The 18,680-nt window shown below is 40.6% G+C and overlaps 1 protein-coding gene and 1 non-coding gene across 2 annotated transcripts in view; one reads left to right on the top strand and one right to left on the bottom strand.

Annotated features, from left to right (window-relative positions):
- The first annotated feature begins 11,113 nt into the window (after positions 1-11,113).
- Positions 11,114-18,680, top strand: part of SPAM1 (sperm adhesion molecule 1) — an 8,905-nt gene continuing 1,338 nt past the window's right edge. The window contains exons 1-3 of the mRNA XM_025205168.1: positions 11,114-11,146; positions 13,359-14,362; positions 15,126-15,215. Coding sequence (XP_025060953.1) covers positions 13,400-14,362; positions 15,126-15,215 — 1,053 coding nt within the window. The 5' untranslated portion in view covers positions 11,114-11,146; positions 13,359-13,399. The remainder of the gene's footprint in view (positions 11,147-13,358; positions 14,363-15,125; positions 15,216-18,680) is intronic.
- On the bottom strand, positions 16,970-17,041 carry TRNAC-GCA. The gene has a single exon. It is a non-coding gene; the product is annotated as a tRNA-Cys (tRNA).

The raw sequence follows: 18,680 nt of genomic DNA on the forward strand, positions 1-18,680 counted from the left end.
AAAGCAATTTCCCAAAGGAGGCATTTGCACACAATATCCTGTGCTGGATCTCATCATCAATGTTCATTCTCTGAGACAGGTGGCTACTGAGGTAGGGGAAGTGCTCAACAACATCCAAGGTCTTTCTCTCGATGGCAATTTGGGAAGGAGGGTCATATTCATGGCCTGGGGCAGACTGATAGAGCACTTTAGTTTTCTTGATGTTGACAGAGAGGTTCATAGTTTGGAAGGCTTCTCCAAAAAGATCCAGTGCAGTCTGGATTTTTTCCTCAGTGAATGCAAGGAAGGCACAGCCAGTTGTCAATGTGTGGAAGGTCAAGGATAGTTATTTTGAGTACTTTGATCTTTGAGCGAAAACATCCAAGATTGAAGAGGCCTACATCTGTTCAGTTTTCAGTGTCAGTGTCAGAAAGAAAGCAATCCCCTTACTGAGAACCAGGCTGACTGTCAAATAAATGGAGAACAGAACTGGAGTGATGGCACATCCCTACTTGACCCTAGTTTGGATGACAAATGGATCTGTCTCTGATCTGCTATATCCGCTCCAATCCGCTATTTTGTCACGATAGATCACGGCAAAATAATACATAGAGTACTCTAGAGAAAGATAAATCCAGGTTGACACAGGAACAGATCAGAAAATAATTTTATTAACAGGACTGTATTGGCCTGCATGTCTGATTGTGCAAAACTAAACCACCAGCAAGTCTGAGGTTCTCTTGACCAGTCAGCTTGGTCACTTAAGAAGAATATGCTATTACATACGAAATTATATTTGATGTTGTAATACTATTTTCCTGATATTTTCTTAGATACATTTAATCTCCTGACACCTTCCCAACTTTGGCTTTCACTAGGTCTGGGCTTTCTTTCTGCACCATAGGTAGTTAGAAGGCCTTTATGTTTGTTTGCACTCAGCGAAATCAAGCAGAAGCACTTTATTAGAAATACTTAACATTTCACGAGAGTAGAGAAACATTTATCACCATACCATTAGTCTGAATCCATCTTATATTGGTAGTAGCTGACAATTGTTAGCATCTGATAGCTGATTGGCAGCTTCACAGAATGAATTAAGTGGCCCTAGTCCAATTCCTAATGTACAGATGCACATATTATTAAAAAAAGAAAAAGAATAAAAAGTGACACTTGTTGGCAGCCTCAGAAGACAGACTATATATTCAGTATGGTTAATTCAGGTTGTTCTCAATCCCAGGTGGTCCATATTAAAAAAAATGTTTTGAAGAACATGTACACTGTGGTAATTTGCAGGGCCCACACCGTTCCTGTTTTGTGGGTGGAAGCCTTTAGTTCAAAGGGCTGCCAATCAGGAACTGTTCCCAATGTAATTTCTTTTCGTTTTTTGAAAGGAACAATTTGAGAACAATGAACAAAGGTTAAAAGCCTCTCAGCCCCAAGAGATGGTCATTGAAAGCCACAGACAGAGCAGTAGTTTAATGACTTCTAAAGAGTGGTTTATTGTTGGTATGGCTGTAGCTTTCAACAGCATTTAATTTACAGTAAGGCGGCTATAAATTCCTTCTACATATTTTTCCTATATAATCCTGGAATGATCTCCATAGACTCCTTGATCTCATATTTTATTCTACAGATAACCACTACTTTCTTCCAGGTCTGTGACCTCTTATCCAATGAAGGAATTACAAGAACATTAAATGTCTCACAATTTAGTGGGTTTTTACTCCCCCCCACACACACACTGTTCAGAAAAAGCTGCAAGCTGGAAGTACACTCCTACTGACAACTATGAGGAGGTTAGTGGCAAAGGAAAAGAAGGCAGCTCTTGGACTCCTTGGGGATGATGGGATAGTTCATCTGTCCTTAACAATACTATAACTGACATGTGCTTATGCCTCAGGTTTGTTGTCCATTTGAAGAACAGGGGTGGTTTAATATATTTATCAAAATATGTTTTGTGAAAAATGCTGGTTTCTGTTTCAAATATTGAAGCATTTAGGAAACCTGTACTACTATTATGCTACCATTGACATAGCATGGAATAATGAAATATATATTGAAAGGAAACAAAATAATAAAAAAAATGAATTAAAAAATGACATTACAAGAAATCTTTCCCAAAACCAAATTTTGGGAAGGGAGGAGTTTTTGTTTCTCAGAAATCTAAAAAATATTTGTTTACATTCTCAGTCAGAATGAAAACAATTTTGTGTGAAATTTGGACACTTCAAAACAAGAGATTCCAGATTTCAATTTAGTGTAATCCAGCAGCCACTGAAGTCCCAGGAAGGATTCCTGTTGGACTCAATGGCCATGTCCAGATGAGCAAGAATATTTTTCCACAGGGACAAGTAGCAGTGGCATACCTTGTGCTGCTGCTACTTGTCTCCAGGGAACGCCCAGGCTACACATGCCATGGGGAGTGGCAGGTTACCCCAGGTGGGATACGGGAGGCTGTGGGCAGCAACCGTGCTGGCCCCAGCAGCCTTACCTGGGGTTTTGGGGGTCTCTGGGAGCTGCAGCCACGTCAGAAAACCAGACCAGCAGCTGGAGCGTGGCTTCACCTGGCCAGACTCCAGTTTTGGGTGTCATGTGCTGCTGCCACATGTGCCATCCCATTTTTTTTGGTGTGCTTTTTTTGACCCTGGGATCTCCTGGGGTCAAAAAATCTCCCTGCTCTGAAAGGTAGCAGCATGGGAAATGACTGCATGTGTGGTGTGTGGCACTATAGTTGGTCTCCGGTACCATATACTGCACGTCTGCTCTTGTCTGGATGCGGCCAATGGCCATTGACATAAGCTGTTGATGTTTCCAATGAGATTTTCTTTTTGAAGCATAAAACAGTTACCTTTTGAAGAAAAAAAAAGGGTTTTAAATTGTTTAATACTGCCATTGTAATACCTCTAGTAAGAGTGAGAAGGATAATGTTTATTGCATTATTTAAACACAATCAAGTATGACAACAGAGATCTTTGATTCACCACCTTATAATTGGGATTGTGTCATATACCAAATATTAAATTCTGGTTGGCTGTACTACAGCCCTGCCCTTCCTGACAGGGCTGATTAAATTGCCCAGCAATCCATCCATTCATTCCATCAATTCCCACCCTACAGTATTGTGCAGGTGAGTATTTCCAACTCATTTTTCCATTACTCTAAAATTTTAATTTTAACTTCTCATCCGAGAAATGGCAGAGAACTATTTTTAGGAATTTCTACAAATATGGACAAGATTAATTATGTAGTCAGCTAAAGAATCTAATAGATTACTGAAATCCTTTCTTCAAAGTTTAAAACTATCAAGAATTACTAAATCTGAGAAGATCTATTCAGAGCTATAAAAAAAGAAATTGCTTACAAAAACTTCCCTCAAATAATTTGTATGAGCTGAATCTGAAAAATACTCTAGGCAATATAGTTTGTGGCGACAGACTACTTAAAGGCACTATTTACCTATTTTAGGAGACATCTGAAATTACTTATGTCTTGGAAAAAAGTTAGTGATATTTGTTCCTAATAAGGAGTGACATTTCTGGTAAAGGATAGAAGGGAACACACCTCAATTTCTTTAACTTTAAATCTCAGTTAAATCATGTTTTGTAGCATATTAATTACTATTTACATGGAGTTGCCAATGGGTATGACACTCTACAAGCAACTAAAATAATAATGGTTAGGTTCACAGATGCTTATAAAGCAATTAACTGCTAGACAGTTCCTTCTTGGGTGCAGAAAGGATAGTGAAGGCCCATACCTGCTGACTTGTTGATTCTTCATGCTCCATAATTAGTGTAGCTGTCTGAGAATCAGGAGAGACAATGGTCCACAGCTTGTGCACCATCTGGTTGGCCTAGTTTAGAGCAGGCAGTAGGCTATATGATCTCCAAGCTTGTAGGAGCTCCTCCACATGCAACTCATAAGTGCCTATGAGCCAAGGGCAGCACTTAGCTTTAAAAGGACAGGTGATTTCATAATCATGTTACTCATTTTTGTTTTGAGCAGCTAACCAAAAATGGGCTCTTGCAGGTTATTCCAGTTAGGACAAGAAACTGACAGGGAGGTCATGTATCTTCAGTGTAATTCTATTTATTTACAAGAATGTACAAGGTCTGATGTCTGAACACAGGATGAAGCTAGCATTGAGAGACAATTTGCTTACAGCTCTGTCTCTCTTATCTAACACCACTCACTTGTATGGTCTTTCCGCAGACCACCTTTGAGGATCATGCTGCTTTGCTTGCTCAAACCAGGCTTGGGCTTCCTTTGTTTCCGTCTGAGTAAAAGAGAAGGAGTTAATCTATAAGGTATATACCCTGGCTTTCAAGTAAGAGAGGACACAACTGAATGCCTGAGTGGAAGGTAGGCACAGGAAGACTATCTTTTTAAAAAAAGGAGTTTGGAGTTAGAGCAAATGAGAAACACTATGGGAAAGAGAGCTGAGATGAACTGACTAGAAAGTTAGGAAGCATATATTTCCAAAAATAGGTCAGTTTTGAGTCATATCTGTAGCTTCTTCTGGCCTAGGCTCTGCAGATAGATCTTGGCTATTGAAGATTCTGGGACAATGTCATTCCTGGTGTAACCACTATACGATGGACTCACTCCAAGGAGTATATCAGGCCCATAGGTCTTGCAGTATTGTTCAGTTTTAAAAGCAATGTTCTGGTGACAGCATTCCGGTATTGAAAGGTCCCCATTTATCAAAAACTGTAACATAATTTAGTGATCGAACCCAATTCACAGTCCAGTGAGCTTCCTGATACTGAAACGATCACTGTATTACTTTTAATATTGTATTACTTAAGAAGATTAGGGTCCTGCAAACCCCATTCTGGCTACTTCATTGATATTTTTTAGAATCATTCTTTTCCTGTCTAAGAACAATTTTCTTGGGGGCTGGATCATTTTTTATGTCATTGTTTAAGTTGAACAATACTTCCCTTCCAAGAAAGCAAAACAGCAAGACTAAACTTGTATTTATTTATTTATTTTGAAATGGCCGGTCCTTTGGCATGTTTCAGGTTTGGGGAACTCAGTCTCAAATACTGCAAGAAGGCTCACTAAAAAGAAGCCACTGGAAATTCATGTTCATTTTGAAAATTTGCCTGTGACCTGCCCTAAACTATAGAGGCAGCCTGTTATAGAACTGGATGGACTCCTAGAATCATGTCTATCTTGATCAAAACCATTTTTTTACATTATTTCAGGAGTGCAAATTTACTCGATTTTAGTTTCCTTTTTTCCATGTGATGACTTTAATATGTGTGGTTTCCCCACGGAAAATGGACTGAGACTGCTGAATCTTTGGTGCTTTATGTGAAATGAATTTAGTAGACAGTAAACATTTTATAAAAGAACTTCAGCAAATTTTTAATTTTCTGCAGAGTAATGATAGACTTTCATCCTGTTCTCATTCCTCCCAGAAAACTGCAGTGGAAACTGTCATTTCAGTGTGTGAATTCTGCCAAGCTTAATTATACACAATAAAGCAGAGGAAATTTTCCAAATAGTTTTGGAAATGTGTTTAGACAGTTTATTTAGCTAACTCGCTGAAAAACAAATTGGAACATCAATAAACAGTCTGCTAGGATATTATGCTGTCAGAAGAATTTTAAGAGGATTGAGACTTAGAACTTCTAAGGGGAAATCACAGAGAATGAAGAAAAGGATTTCTAACACCCTAAGCTGCTCCTGGAATTTCGGCGTAGTCATGGTAAAGATATTAAAATTTAAAAAGTGGTAGCATTAGAAAACGTCACTTAAAATTGTGTATGTACTATAAGCAAATGGTAGTTTGACTAAGTCTTTCACAATTTTCTGTAATATGTAAATTCTTGTGGAAGCCTTATGCTACCTCTTGGCTTACTTATTGACCCTTTGACCCAATAAGGATACATTTTGATTTCTGCTCTAGGTCAAATTTCTCTCACTGGAATCAGTCCAGAACTTGTGCACAGAGTTTAGAGAGAGGAATCAGGCCTGTACTCCTCCTTAGGTTTCTTTAGCTTCAGCTTCTCATGCGACAGTCCTACTCTTAACCATAGAAGCAAAAAAATGTGAATTTAATAAACACAGAAGAATTCTGCTTGAGATTGATAATGGAGGGTCCATCTCTAAGAATGAAGGTGCATCCTCTTTATTCTTTCATGCTGCGCTCTGTTAGTTGAGCTGCCAGCAAATGAGCCCTGCTCATGGTTTGCCTTTATTGTATCATTGACTTCACAATTTTTCACAAACCGTCATTTATTATCCTCAGCCCTAGCCCTGGGACTTAGGATGCTATCACTACCTTTTGTTTAGATCTTACCTTCCAGACCCATATTTTATTGCAAGACTATCCTTTTCTCCTTATCCTTTTTGGAGCTTTATGATATTGATACCTGTTTGCTAGGAATAGAACTAAGATCTGTATTAAGTCAAATAAGACAGTGATTACCCATATACATTTCTGCTGGTTCCAAGGATTGGCTAAGTCCCACCATACCAGACTATGAATAAGAATGCAGCTGCTTTTGGCCAGGTGATCAGGCTGGCCAGCAGTAGGGATATTGCAGTGTTAAAAACAAATCCAAAATAAGTTAGTTTTCTCTTTTGTGATTTTAAGTGCTTATAATGCATAAAAAGTGCTCCCAGTTATGCATTTCTGTAACCAATCATATTGCTGATCATGCCACTATAACTCAGTTATGTTACTGATTATTAGTTAAGCTCATGTCATTGTCTATATAGTTACAGATCAGTTTTGGCGCCACAAACCTTATATTTTGCTGGTTAATGAACTTATTTAAAATGTTCCTACATACTTCTCATATTTATTGTTCCAGGCTTGTGTGTACCCTCCCACGTGCTTTCCTTGTAACAGTTCATGCTAATCCTGTCCCTCTCAGGAAATTCTTGGATGGATTCCAAAGGTTTTGATGTCCCCTGTCACTCTTTAGACCCATGCCTTTTAACTTGCCCTTCTCTAGGCCTCCCTCATGGTTTCCAATAATAACTGTTTGTCGTTACTGATGTGGGTTGGATCTGGAAGTCATGGACTTTATATATTACTAGCTAATTGCCCGTCAAGAATGATGGATTTCAAAGAGTGATTACATGCCCCGCCCTCCCCCCGCCGCGCTCACCCTTCGGGGCCGGCCATGCAAAGACTCCCCCTGCCGCCGCCGCCACCTCCTCCTCCTCCAGCCTCCGATGCGCTCTGCTGGCTGTTGGCAGGGCTGGGCAGTGGAGGGGGGGGGTGCCACATCCATGACTCCACCTCCCCTCCCCTCTCTACTTCCCTCCCTTCCTTGCTGCCTGGCCCCAACAACAGCCCTGCACCCACCCAGGCCTGCACAGCCTCCCTCCCTCCCCACTGCCTCCCTCTCCTTGCTGGATGTTGTTGTTGGGGCCCCCTTCCTGCTCCCATCCCTACCTCCCTCCCTGCCACCTGGCTCCGACAACAGCTGCCTCCATGACCCACCCCCTTTGCATCCCCTGCCCTGCTCCCCTCCTTCCTTCCCTCCCTGCCCACCACCTCCCCCTCCCTGCTGGCTGTCCTGGTGGCATCAGGGACTGGCAGCACGGGGGCGCCACCACCATGACCCCCCACTCCATTTGTCCTCAGCCAGGGAGGCATGGGGAAGCCACAAACTTCCCCGGCAGTGGCTGAAAAGTGGGCCTGTGCAGCCCAGGCCCTCAAAGCCAATCACCACCCACCCTCTCAGTGGCCTATGCGCAGTTGGCCAAAAGCATTATGGATAAACAGACACACAGACAGACATATAGACAGACTAATTAATTTCTACACTATCTAGTTCATTGCAATTTAGGTGGAATCACTTCATGCACCATAAAGCTTAGCTACTTGATGCAAGACAATGTTTCTTTTTTCTTTTAAATATTCTGTCATGGTTAACTTTCAGCAAGATTATCTCCAATACCTACTGTACAATAGATATTGAAAACAGAAAACAATATGGGAATTCTCAAGGGAAGTGCAATGTTAGTTTTGCTTAATGGCATGTCAATGCCATGAACGCTCTTGATTACTCTTTCAGTTTATGGTTATGGGCAAGATGTCAATAAGATTAAAATGAACTGATCTTTTTCCAACCCCAAGGCTATCTAGTGTTCACTCAAACACAATAGTTACCAGATCACCCCAGCTTTTGCATACTCAGTCCTTCAGCAGTCTGAATTTGTTTAATTTCTCTGCTTGTTTGGCATTTAGGACTGAGCTTTCTTCTTCCCTCACAAGGTTGCAGAGAAATCAAATGAGAAGTTAGATCAAATACAAAATGTCCTGAGTGCTCTAACGTAATGCATACTAAGGGGAACTTTTTAAAAGGAACTAAGAGCACTAAAATAAAAGTAAAAGTCAGATGCTTGTAGCATTATTTGGATCAAATCTAGCCTTGATGTTAGTTCACCCACTCTACTGAATTAAACCCAATTACATAAAGGTTGAATGTGTACTTGTGTACAATCCTTGTAAAGAAATGCTGCCAAATACTCTCCTTGGAGTAAGCTAAATGGCACAACCAGTGATCCCAGATGAGACTTGTGTTATTCTGTGCCAGGAGGATTAAAAATGTGTGATGTTAGATTGGCAGTGAATACTCATATTTTCACTTTGTGGGGGGTTCTTTGCTATTCAGTTTATGCTGTAAAGTAAAATATTTTAAAAAGAACATTGATATTCCTGTCTTCCAAAATATAACCTTCACAAATACCAACTCCTGAAAAATATAAAGCAGTAAGACTCAAGACATTTAGATCCATCAGTGTGTACTCCCAGTCAGATAACCCAGTCAGCAATTAGTGTTAATATATTCTAAATATATTGACATTTTGACAAAGACAAGGGCAGCTTTATTACTCAGCTCACTTAGACCTAAATTCACAAAAGGAGACTGAAAAGAGCAACATTTATTAGATCTGTCATCATTGAGCTGAGCCAAAGGCAATCCTTTTAACTGGGAGTTATCATGTAAAATAATCTATTAATTTAAACACATGAGTGCATTACAGTAAGATTTGGAAGAAAAAAGCATCCCAATATCAGTTTAGCCAAATCAGCTGAGCTTTTGGATAGGCCAATAAATATAGAGAAGGGTCATTTCTGCTTTTCTTCCATATTCCTGGCCTTTTGCTCAAAATGACTTGTTAAGTATGTTTAGAGTCATGTATATATACCTTCCATTGCTCCAATTTGATTTCAGAAGTCATGAAATTCCCCTTAAGTATGTGGTTATTTCTTTTTCACTTGATTAGTTGTCTATGCATAAACAGAGGCAACCCCCCCGCAGCCCTGACCACCACAATTTCTAATTGAATTCTTCATTCCACCACTAGCACTCCAAACTAAAAATATTTCATCAGAAAGTGTTGCCTTCTCTAAGAATGTGTTGTTGTACATCAGGGCTGTTCAGGTGGCAGTCCATGGGCCACATGCGGCCCCTGAATGGTTAACATGCAGTTCCTGGGCTGAGATCTCCCTATCTTCTTTGGCTTTCACTGCCTGACCCTGCCCATGGGTTTGGAGATGAGGAAGCTCAAGGCTAGGTGTCTTGTGGGGACCCAGGGACCATGTATTGAGCAGTGTGGCGTACTAGCATGATACAGCAGGGCACCTGCTGCACAGCACTGTGGGAAGGACCCATGTAGCGTGTGGGGCATGGAGGAGCTGGGACTGTACAACAGAGTGGTCTTCCTCACAGTGTGGGTGGGGAGGGGAGAACATGACACAGCATGCAGCCACAGGGGTCCGTGTAGTGGCATCTGGGGCCTGTAGGGAGGCCTTGCATCCCCCATTTAGCAACTCAGAAGTTGGAGCCCTGTTGCATAGTCATCAAAACAGGAAAGTCCTATCAAAACAAACAGTAGACTTTGTTAGTCCATAGATACATTTTCACAACTTTGTTTTTTTTAACAAAAAAGATACAAAGCTATCAGTGGGGATCTGATCCTACTCCATTCTTTATGATCGCATGCACTTCATTCAGCAATAAAAACTCTTTTTATGTCTAGAGAAGATACACTTTGATGGAAGGATCAAAAGGCCCAAGACTGCATAAGTCCTATTCTTTTCTTCAAAAGACACTAAGCAGAATCAATATACAATGCAGTAATGTTCTGTAATTGCTCTAATATCTTAGAAATGATCAAAGCAGAATTTCTCCATTATTATGGTATTTCCATTGTTACTAAAGGATTTGTTTCTGTCCAGTTTTGTCATATGACGTTTAATTTGGTCTGCTGTTGATGTATGTAGTGTCCCTAAAATTGTAAGCACTTTAATGACTTACGTTTTCTAATTTGTATTGGCTCATTGTGTTGGGAGGTGGGTAACAGGAATGACTAACCCCCTGTTCCTGAGATCTTGGAGGCAGCTGGCAGGCAGGGTGTAAGCCAAGTACAGTTTATTAGAGGTATGGGCAGAGTGTCAACCGATAACTCTAGGAGGACAGAAGAAGCCTACCAGAGGCTACCCACATCCTCCCAGTTTTCCTTTCTCTGCCTTTGTAACTCCCCTTGCTCACATACTTGTAGGCTGTCCCGGGTTGCAGTAACATCTGTGATCCCAGCAGAAGGGAGATAGAGGATTTCAGTTCTGTGGAAGTCTGGATTCCTGCCTCCAATGCTTTCTCTGGAAGATCTGACAACAGAATCTCTGTAGAGCTCCTTTGTAGTCCACAATGTACTAGCATGGCTATCTTCAGCTTTGGTCAAAAACAGGCAAAGCTTCCCCTTACAGGAAGCTACTTCAGAATTTGTCTTTTCTGCAAAGGAGAAAATCAATTACAAATAAAATAATTACCTCTCTAGCCATTTCAGTAATAAGTTACTGTACATACAATTACCAATACCTTCACTAGGTAGATTGCTGGCAATATTAGCCCAAGTTAATGCTGGATAAAGATTCAGCTGTCATTGTTTTGGGGGGGTTCAGTTCCATCTCTGGCACTGAGAGAGGTTTTTTTGAACACCAGTATAATATGCCAATAATGTAATAACCATTATCCAGAAAGATGGCTGATAAAACATCTCATTTTGCATAGATAGGTATAACAGGTTAAACTAACGGTAAATTGTTACTGTCGGAGAATAAAGATGAGTTATGTTGTTCCAGAACAGGTCGTTAATCAGTCTGAGATAAGGATGTGTGCCTCTGAGAGATGAGGTAAGAATTTTATTGTCTCCATCTCCTATCCCTCCCTGCTCATCACAAAAGGTCTGGACAGAACAGTCCCAAACTATCTGGGAATACTTCCCAGTGGTGTGACTAACTATGGATCCAAAAAGATAAATCACCTACACTGTACGTACTCATTGTCATGAAAAAGAGCTATTCTTCCATTGCATCATATCATTAATATAATGTGTAAATTAAACTGAATTAGATGTGTCAATAAAAATATAGATTTAAAACAGAATAATTCTTAATTCCATAAGAAATGTTACCTATGTTATTGTTACAAATTACACATCATACCACATACATACACATAATGTATAGCCATATTATATAGATTAGTCTTCTTGGAGAGTCACTGGCATTAGCATTTGGAATAATCTGGTGCACATTCTAGTGCAATGGGTTTGGTTGATAGTTTTTTTGTTCAGTGCAAGGGCCAGCTATAATCCTTCCCTACATACCTGAAAAACTTGCACAATACATGAAGCTTGCAGAGGTAGCACTAGGTTTCTCAAAGGGGACAGATGAAGTAACATAATGGTGTACATATCTCTATACCTGCAGAGTTGACCAGATACAAGATGTGCACCTGCCACCATTTTAATAGTTATGGAGAATATGAAAAGTATAACTAAGGGCTTAATTCTTAGGTCCAACTGACAGGAACTAGTAAAGAAGGTGGGAATGTGGGTTGATTATTTGCTTGTGTTTGGAGCTGGTTTGGGCTAATTCAGATTTGGCAGTTATTTAAAGCAGTCTTCAAATTATTTTTAATTCCACCTGACTTCTCACATCCCTTAAGCATTGGTCTGGGAACTTGGAAAAGCAGCGCAGACTTGTTTCACCCTTTTGGCCTGGCCACACCCAGCATGCTAGAGGGTCCGAAGCTATAGTGGAATGGTATCTCCACAATGCGGGGATGCTCTAAGGCCCAAATAATTCACCTTTACAGTCCCTTTTCACAACCAAAACAGTGCAGAGGCAATAGGAAGAATTGGGTTCTTGAGCTCTGAATGGTGACTTGACTGAACATTTTTCAGCACTAATATCTTACATGGTTACTGCTTCAGCATTCTTTTCAAGTAAAATATTCAGTCTTGGTGAGGAGGGCCACTGCCTAGCCAGAGTTGTAAAATCATTGAGCCTTACTATATCTATGAGCCCCCAGGTGCCTTGCAAAGGGTGCAGCGAGCATTTGTTCCTGACTCATGCACTTCCTGACTCAGCTCTTTTGGTATATGTAAAGGCATGTGGAAGGCGAGAGGCTCATTTTTTTTCACTCTTTGAGAAAGTTTCCACTGAACTAGAACTGAGGAAAGTATATGCTATTTGTGTCACTTGCTCATAATGTTTTTTTGGAAAAATCATCCAGTAAAAATATTTTATAACAGATAAATGAGGGAAAAGTATATCTTTGGGAGCAAAGTTGTGCCACTTGTGAATGTAGGAATCATGAATATAAGCAGCATGCAAATATGTTGCATCACGACATGGGTCTGTTAGAAATTTGAAACAGGAAAGTCATAAAAAAGAAAATAGCACCAACTTTCCATCCTAGAGCCAGTAAATGGCCACAGTGTTTTGGACTTACAGTGTGTCTTAAATTCTGGGGATCTCTAAGTGCTTTATAACATTTCATAAATTAAGATTCAGAACAACCTTGTGATATAGGTAAGCAAAGTATACCTAAATGACTGCAAATAAGTAAAGGCACCAAGCACGTACATGGCTGTGCTCATAGTTACTTATATATGACTCATTGGCAGAATAAAGAATAAGTCTGAGGGTAATGAGTCTGCTCCTTGTGTCCTATGGGACATCACTCCTCTGACAGGCCTGACATATTTTATTCCTCTGATCTTTTGCTGTGCTTCTTTGCTGAATAAGCAGTTTCTCTGCTTATTGAAAGGTGACAATATTTCCATAGCTGCAAACAGTGTCTGTTGTATGGATGCAACAAAAAGATACTTCACCTACTACTATAACTGCATCATCTCTTTTCTGCTTTAGGTTAGGCAATTGTTGAAAATCCTCCTGGAACTGGAAGCAATAAAAAGGTATGACAGGAATGTCACACCTGTTATACCCTTAAGGCATATTGCTTAATGTGAATTCTAGTGGAAAAATCCATTCCTTTGCTAAAGCTTTTGACAGATGTTCTGAGTACCTGTGGAGCATTTCATTTTTGCTTTCTCAGAAGCAGCTGATGCTTCTCTACATGCTGAGACATTCACTGAAATGGAAGACCTAAGACAAACTCAAACTTTTTGTGGCATTGTTGTCCATAAGGGAGCATCCTGCCTGGTCTTCATCATTGTTGTAGTTACTTGCTGCTCATCTTTGAATATAAGAGCTCCTCCCCTCATCCCCAATTCACCTTTCCTGTCCATCTGGAATGCACCTACTGAGCTTTGTACAGAAAAGACTGGAGAACAGCTGGATATGAGACTATTCCACTTTACTGGAAGCACACTGAAGACATCCACGGGCCAGAACATCACTATATTTTATGCAGATAGGCTTGGTTATTATCCTTACAAAGATGAAAACACAGGTGATATGTACTATGGTGGACTTCCCCAAACAGTCTGTCTGGAGCTTCATTTAAAAAAAGCCAAAGATGACATTCATTTTTATATACCTTCTGATGAACAGGTTGGCTTGGCTGTCATTGACTGGGAAAACTGGAGGCCAACCTGGAAAAGGAATTGGGGACCAAAAGATGTTTACAGACAGGAGTCTGTTCAGTATGTTCAGCAGAGAGACCTAAATCTATCAGAAACTGAAGTCAGGATTGCAGCCAAAATGGAATTTGAAGCTGCAGCAAAATCACTTATGTTGCAGTCTTTAAAACTGGGGATATCAATGAAGCCAAATCGTTTGTGGGGATATTACCTTTACCCAGACTGCTATAACTATGATTACAAACAAAATCCTGACAGTTATACAGGAAGCTGCTTAGATATTGAAATAGCAAGAAATAATGAACTTAAGTGGCTGTGGGAGGAAAGCACAGCCCTTTACCCATCTGTTTATTTGGAGGCAGCCTTGAGATCTTCCAAAAATGCACCACTCTTTGTTCGTAACAGAGTTCAAGAAGCCATTAGAGTTTCTAATGTCTCCAATTCCACCTATCCAATTCCAGTTTTTGTATATACACGTCCAGTATTCACAGATTTGTATCAGGAATATCTCTCTCAGGTGAGTGAGGCTTGGCCACCTTTTAAATACTTGCAATTTAAAGTACAATAAATATGTAGGAACAAACCAATAAATGACCTTTGCAAGGGGAGGGGGGGATTGGATTTTCATGAGACAACTCTGTATTGGAAAGGATTGAAGACATGAATTGAAAAGGATCTGTGCAGACATAAAGTTACAAAGCTTAGGTTAATGCGGTAAATAAATGTGGGCAAGCTAATCATTTAGGACCTACCTCTCAGCCTCTAAGGAGTACGTTCATGTATAATGCCCAGGAGCACCTATCGAGAAGATCTTGTTAGTTGAGTTCTTTCTCCTGCTGTTCTTTACCTGTAGTGCCCTCTGCTTGCCAGAGCTAAATGAACAGTAGGAAGCACTGGGTTTTTTATGCTCCTGGCTCAAACAGGGCATTTGAATTTGGTTTCCATGAACTCTAGCCAGAAGGTAATTTGAGAAAATTGGTGATAAACTTGGTGAAGTGTTGGCATGTTGATGAGTAAATACCAGCCTGGTTCAAACCTTAGTTCTCTAATTACATAAAAAGAGATTTTTAAAATAGCAGTAGGTGTCCACATTGTTTTGAATCACCTGCTGTACTTTGTCCTAGAAAATACAGGTATAACCAAGAACAGGATTTTTCTTTCATTCTGTATAGTTACTCACCCTATTCAGTGTGGTTATTCTGGTTTTGTAGGGTATGGTATGTTTTGTAATATGTAGAATATATTTACATTAATATTAAACCTTATACATTTGCTTTCAGGATGACCTTGTAAATACTATTGGAGAGTCTGCTGCTCTTGGTGCTTCAGGAATTGTAATCTGGGGAGATATTAATTTAACATTGAGTGAGGTATGTGCTATTAACTATATTCATTTTTTTAAAGAGTAATAAAGATTTTTTTAATAGGATAATATTTCTTTTACACCAGGTCTTCTGCTTTAGAATGATTGATGATTCAATATTGTCTTCTCTCAGAAGAAAGCAAAGACCTGGAAGTTTGTAGGTTTCATGTGCCACTGTACAATGAGGGTTTGTTCCTTCAGAAGTCTTTGAGAAGGAATGTTGTGAGGGGCAAGGATTTCTTAGGCTGATTTCTTTTATTGGACCAACTGCATAGTTGGGATAGAGTTAGACAAGCTTTTGAATGTAAAACTTTCTTCATCAGATCTGGCCTGAAAAGTTAGCATTCAGTTTTTGATTTAATTTGTACTTGTTTGGCGTTGAGTATGTCTATCATTTTCTGGTGCCTGAGCCACCCTTGGCACCAGTAATTTATACACATGATCACTATGACAGGTTTTTACATGAGCAACAGCCTTCTAGTCTTCAATTTACATGTGACTGCTGTGAGCAAATGGGATTGTTTACACCCCAGTTGTAACACTTAAGTGCAACTTATGCAATAACTGTAAGTGATTATAGGAATAAAGCTTTGTGTGCCTGGAACACGCTGTCTGTGCATAACAGATTCACTACCTTCCTCCTTTAAATCATTCCACTGATTCCACTTCACCAAACCTCTGCCAAGAAATTAATCAAGGCTGCCCTAAGAGGAAGAGGAGTTAGGGACATTTTTATACATGAATAATAATAAAATGTAATAGCAAGAAACCTGCCAATCAATTCTCTGAGAACTTGGATGGTATGAGACATGCTTCTCTTTTGCCATTTTGCATAGGCTTTTTCCCCCCAGATTGTATGCTCATTGGGATAAAGACAAGTAGGGAGGGAAGAGTATGAAGAACCTAAGTTGTATAGTATGAAGAACCTAGACAGATCTTTCAAAAACATTAAGAAGCCTAACTTCCATCAGCTTAATTGACTAAACTCAGTGCTGTTAGTTATGTTCTACACTTGCTTAGTGGAGTGTATCAGAGACTTAAATGTGAAAGAACCTAATTTATGAGACACAAAGAGGCTTAGCTGAGACATAGGTACCTGTGATGCTCATCTGGGGTAAGAGGCAGTGCCTCTGTGCATGTGTAATAATTAAATTTTAGGCGCTTAAATCAATGTTCACCAGAAAATTTGAATGCCAAGGGTGACTTGGACACCTCAGTAGGTTAGGCAGGTTTTCAGTGAATCACTCTCTTTAGCTTAGGTACCTGGCTTCTTTCTGGGTTCTATTATGAATATCATCTTCAGAATTCAGTGTTTGTAATTAGATCAATACCTCAGGTAGATATACACTCAGAAATAAACCAGCCCCCCCCCCCGCATAAACCATGCCAAGCAGGCAGGAAACATGTACATTATATAAGAGTTTTTTCTCCTTCACAATCAATGAAATGTCTTTTGAGATTATTTTTAAACTCATAAATCTTTTTCCCCTTCAAAGCCACCACGAAGATTTCAGATCATTCCTTGAAAACCTCTTTCTTCCACAGCTATCATATAGTATGTCATAGCTCAGGAAAAATAAAAGGCTCTTGAGTGATGATTCAGTAGAAAACACATTACTCAGGATTCTGCAGGATCTGTTATAGTTTCATAGATGTTAGGGGCTGGAAGGGACCTTGTAAGATCATCAGGGCCAGCCCCTAAATGAATTGGGAAAGCTATGGCCTTAACCACTTGGCCAACTTGTCACTGCTTTAATAAAGAGGGGGTACCCAGATTTGAACTGAGGACCTCTTGATCTGCAGTCAAATGCTCTACCCCTGAGCTATACCCCCCTGTTAGAAACAGACCTTCTCTGATGGAGAACTGAACCCAGGCCACGGCAGTGAACGCACCAAGTCCTAGCCATTAGACCAACATGTAAACACTATACAAGAGAAATATGATTTTTTTTGAAACTTCACTAAATACAAGGGTTGGCAAGCCAGTCAATTAACTGGACAGTATTTGAATGAAAATTTTTGGTCGATCAAAGATTATAGCAATTTTACAAAAGAAGCCTTACTTTTTTTGCAATTTTCTTAACAGAAATATGATTTTTCATTTTTGACACATCTCTTAATGGAAAATTTGTGCTTTTTCTGTGTATTTGGACCTACTGGCATTTTTTTACAATTTTTGACAGATATTTGGCTGGTCAATTGAACTTAATATTACTGATTAAATGCTCAACCCTACTGAATACAACTACTGCACAAAGCTATCAGTATATCTTCTTTAGATAGAGATCTAGAGAGAAAAAATCTCCACCATCTAGCCAGCAAAACTTTTCCCATATCTTTTCAACTTTATGAATAAAGTTGCTTCCAACAGCCAGTAATGGTTGTCTACAACAGGGGTGGGCAATTATTTCAGTTGGAGGGCCACTTACCAAGTCTTGGCAAGCTGTCGAGGGCCGCATGGGTAGCCCCACCCCCTGGTCACCATCTTATGACCTGAATTCCTGCTCCCTAACTCCTGACCTCCTTCTGGGACTCCAGAAGTCCCTCCCCTTGCCCCCAGAAGTTCTCTTTTCAGCAAGGGGTTTTGGCATCTCAGAACCAGAAAAATACCAAATTATATTCTAAAAATCGAACGTCTACAACATTTATTAATTTGATTTTTAAAAATATTTTGTCCTGCTTTACATGTATGTGTGTAGTATAGATAGAAGTGATTGCACAATACCTTAAAATGAAGTCTTATTCTTGTATATTGTGGGGGAGGTGCATGGGGGCTGGGTATAGGCTGGTGGGGGGCTGTGGGTATGTGGGGTATGGGAGAGGGTGTGGGTGTCTGGGAGGGTGGATAGGTGTGGGAGTGTGGGTCTGGGGTGAGGAAGCATGTGAGTGTGTGTGGATATGTGGGGTGTGGGTGGGTATGGGGTTTGTGGGGCAAATGGTAGGAGGGGGGCTGGGGTGTGTGAGGGGGTGTGGGTATGGGGGGTCTGCATGTATGGCAGTGTGAGCGGGGGTCTGGGTGTATGTGTATGGTGGGTTATGTGTGTGGGACTCACCCTATGAACATTCTTTCTCTGTCTTTCTGTCTTTTTTCCTTCCTATATTGCACGCGTGCGCGCGTGCGCACGCACACACACACACACACTGTCCCTCCCTCATTGCTCTCTCTCCACTTCCTTCCTTCCCTCCCTCCCTCCCTCCTTGCACAGATGGGCACACACACACACACACACACACACACACACACACACACACACACACACACACCCTCCCACTCCTAGCCCTGGGGTACTGGCATGGGCCCCATGCTCTCATGGTCATAGAGATGCAGCTGGGATCCAGGAAAGTGTGACAGTCAAGGGCAAGTTGCAGCAAGCAGGTGCATGGGTGCACAGTGACAGCTGGGCAGGAGCGCAGGGCCTGTACTGGTGTCCTGGAGCCAGGGCTGGTGGGGCCCAGGGCGGGGAAGCAGGAA

Source organism: Alligator sinensis, unplaced genomic scaffold, assembly GCF_000455745.1.
Source record: "Alligator sinensis unplaced genomic scaffold, ASM45574v1 scaffold574_1, whole genome shotgun sequence".
In the NCBI taxonomy this organism is placed as follows: domain Eukaryota; kingdom Metazoa; phylum Chordata; order Crocodylia; family Alligatoridae; genus Alligator; species Alligator sinensis.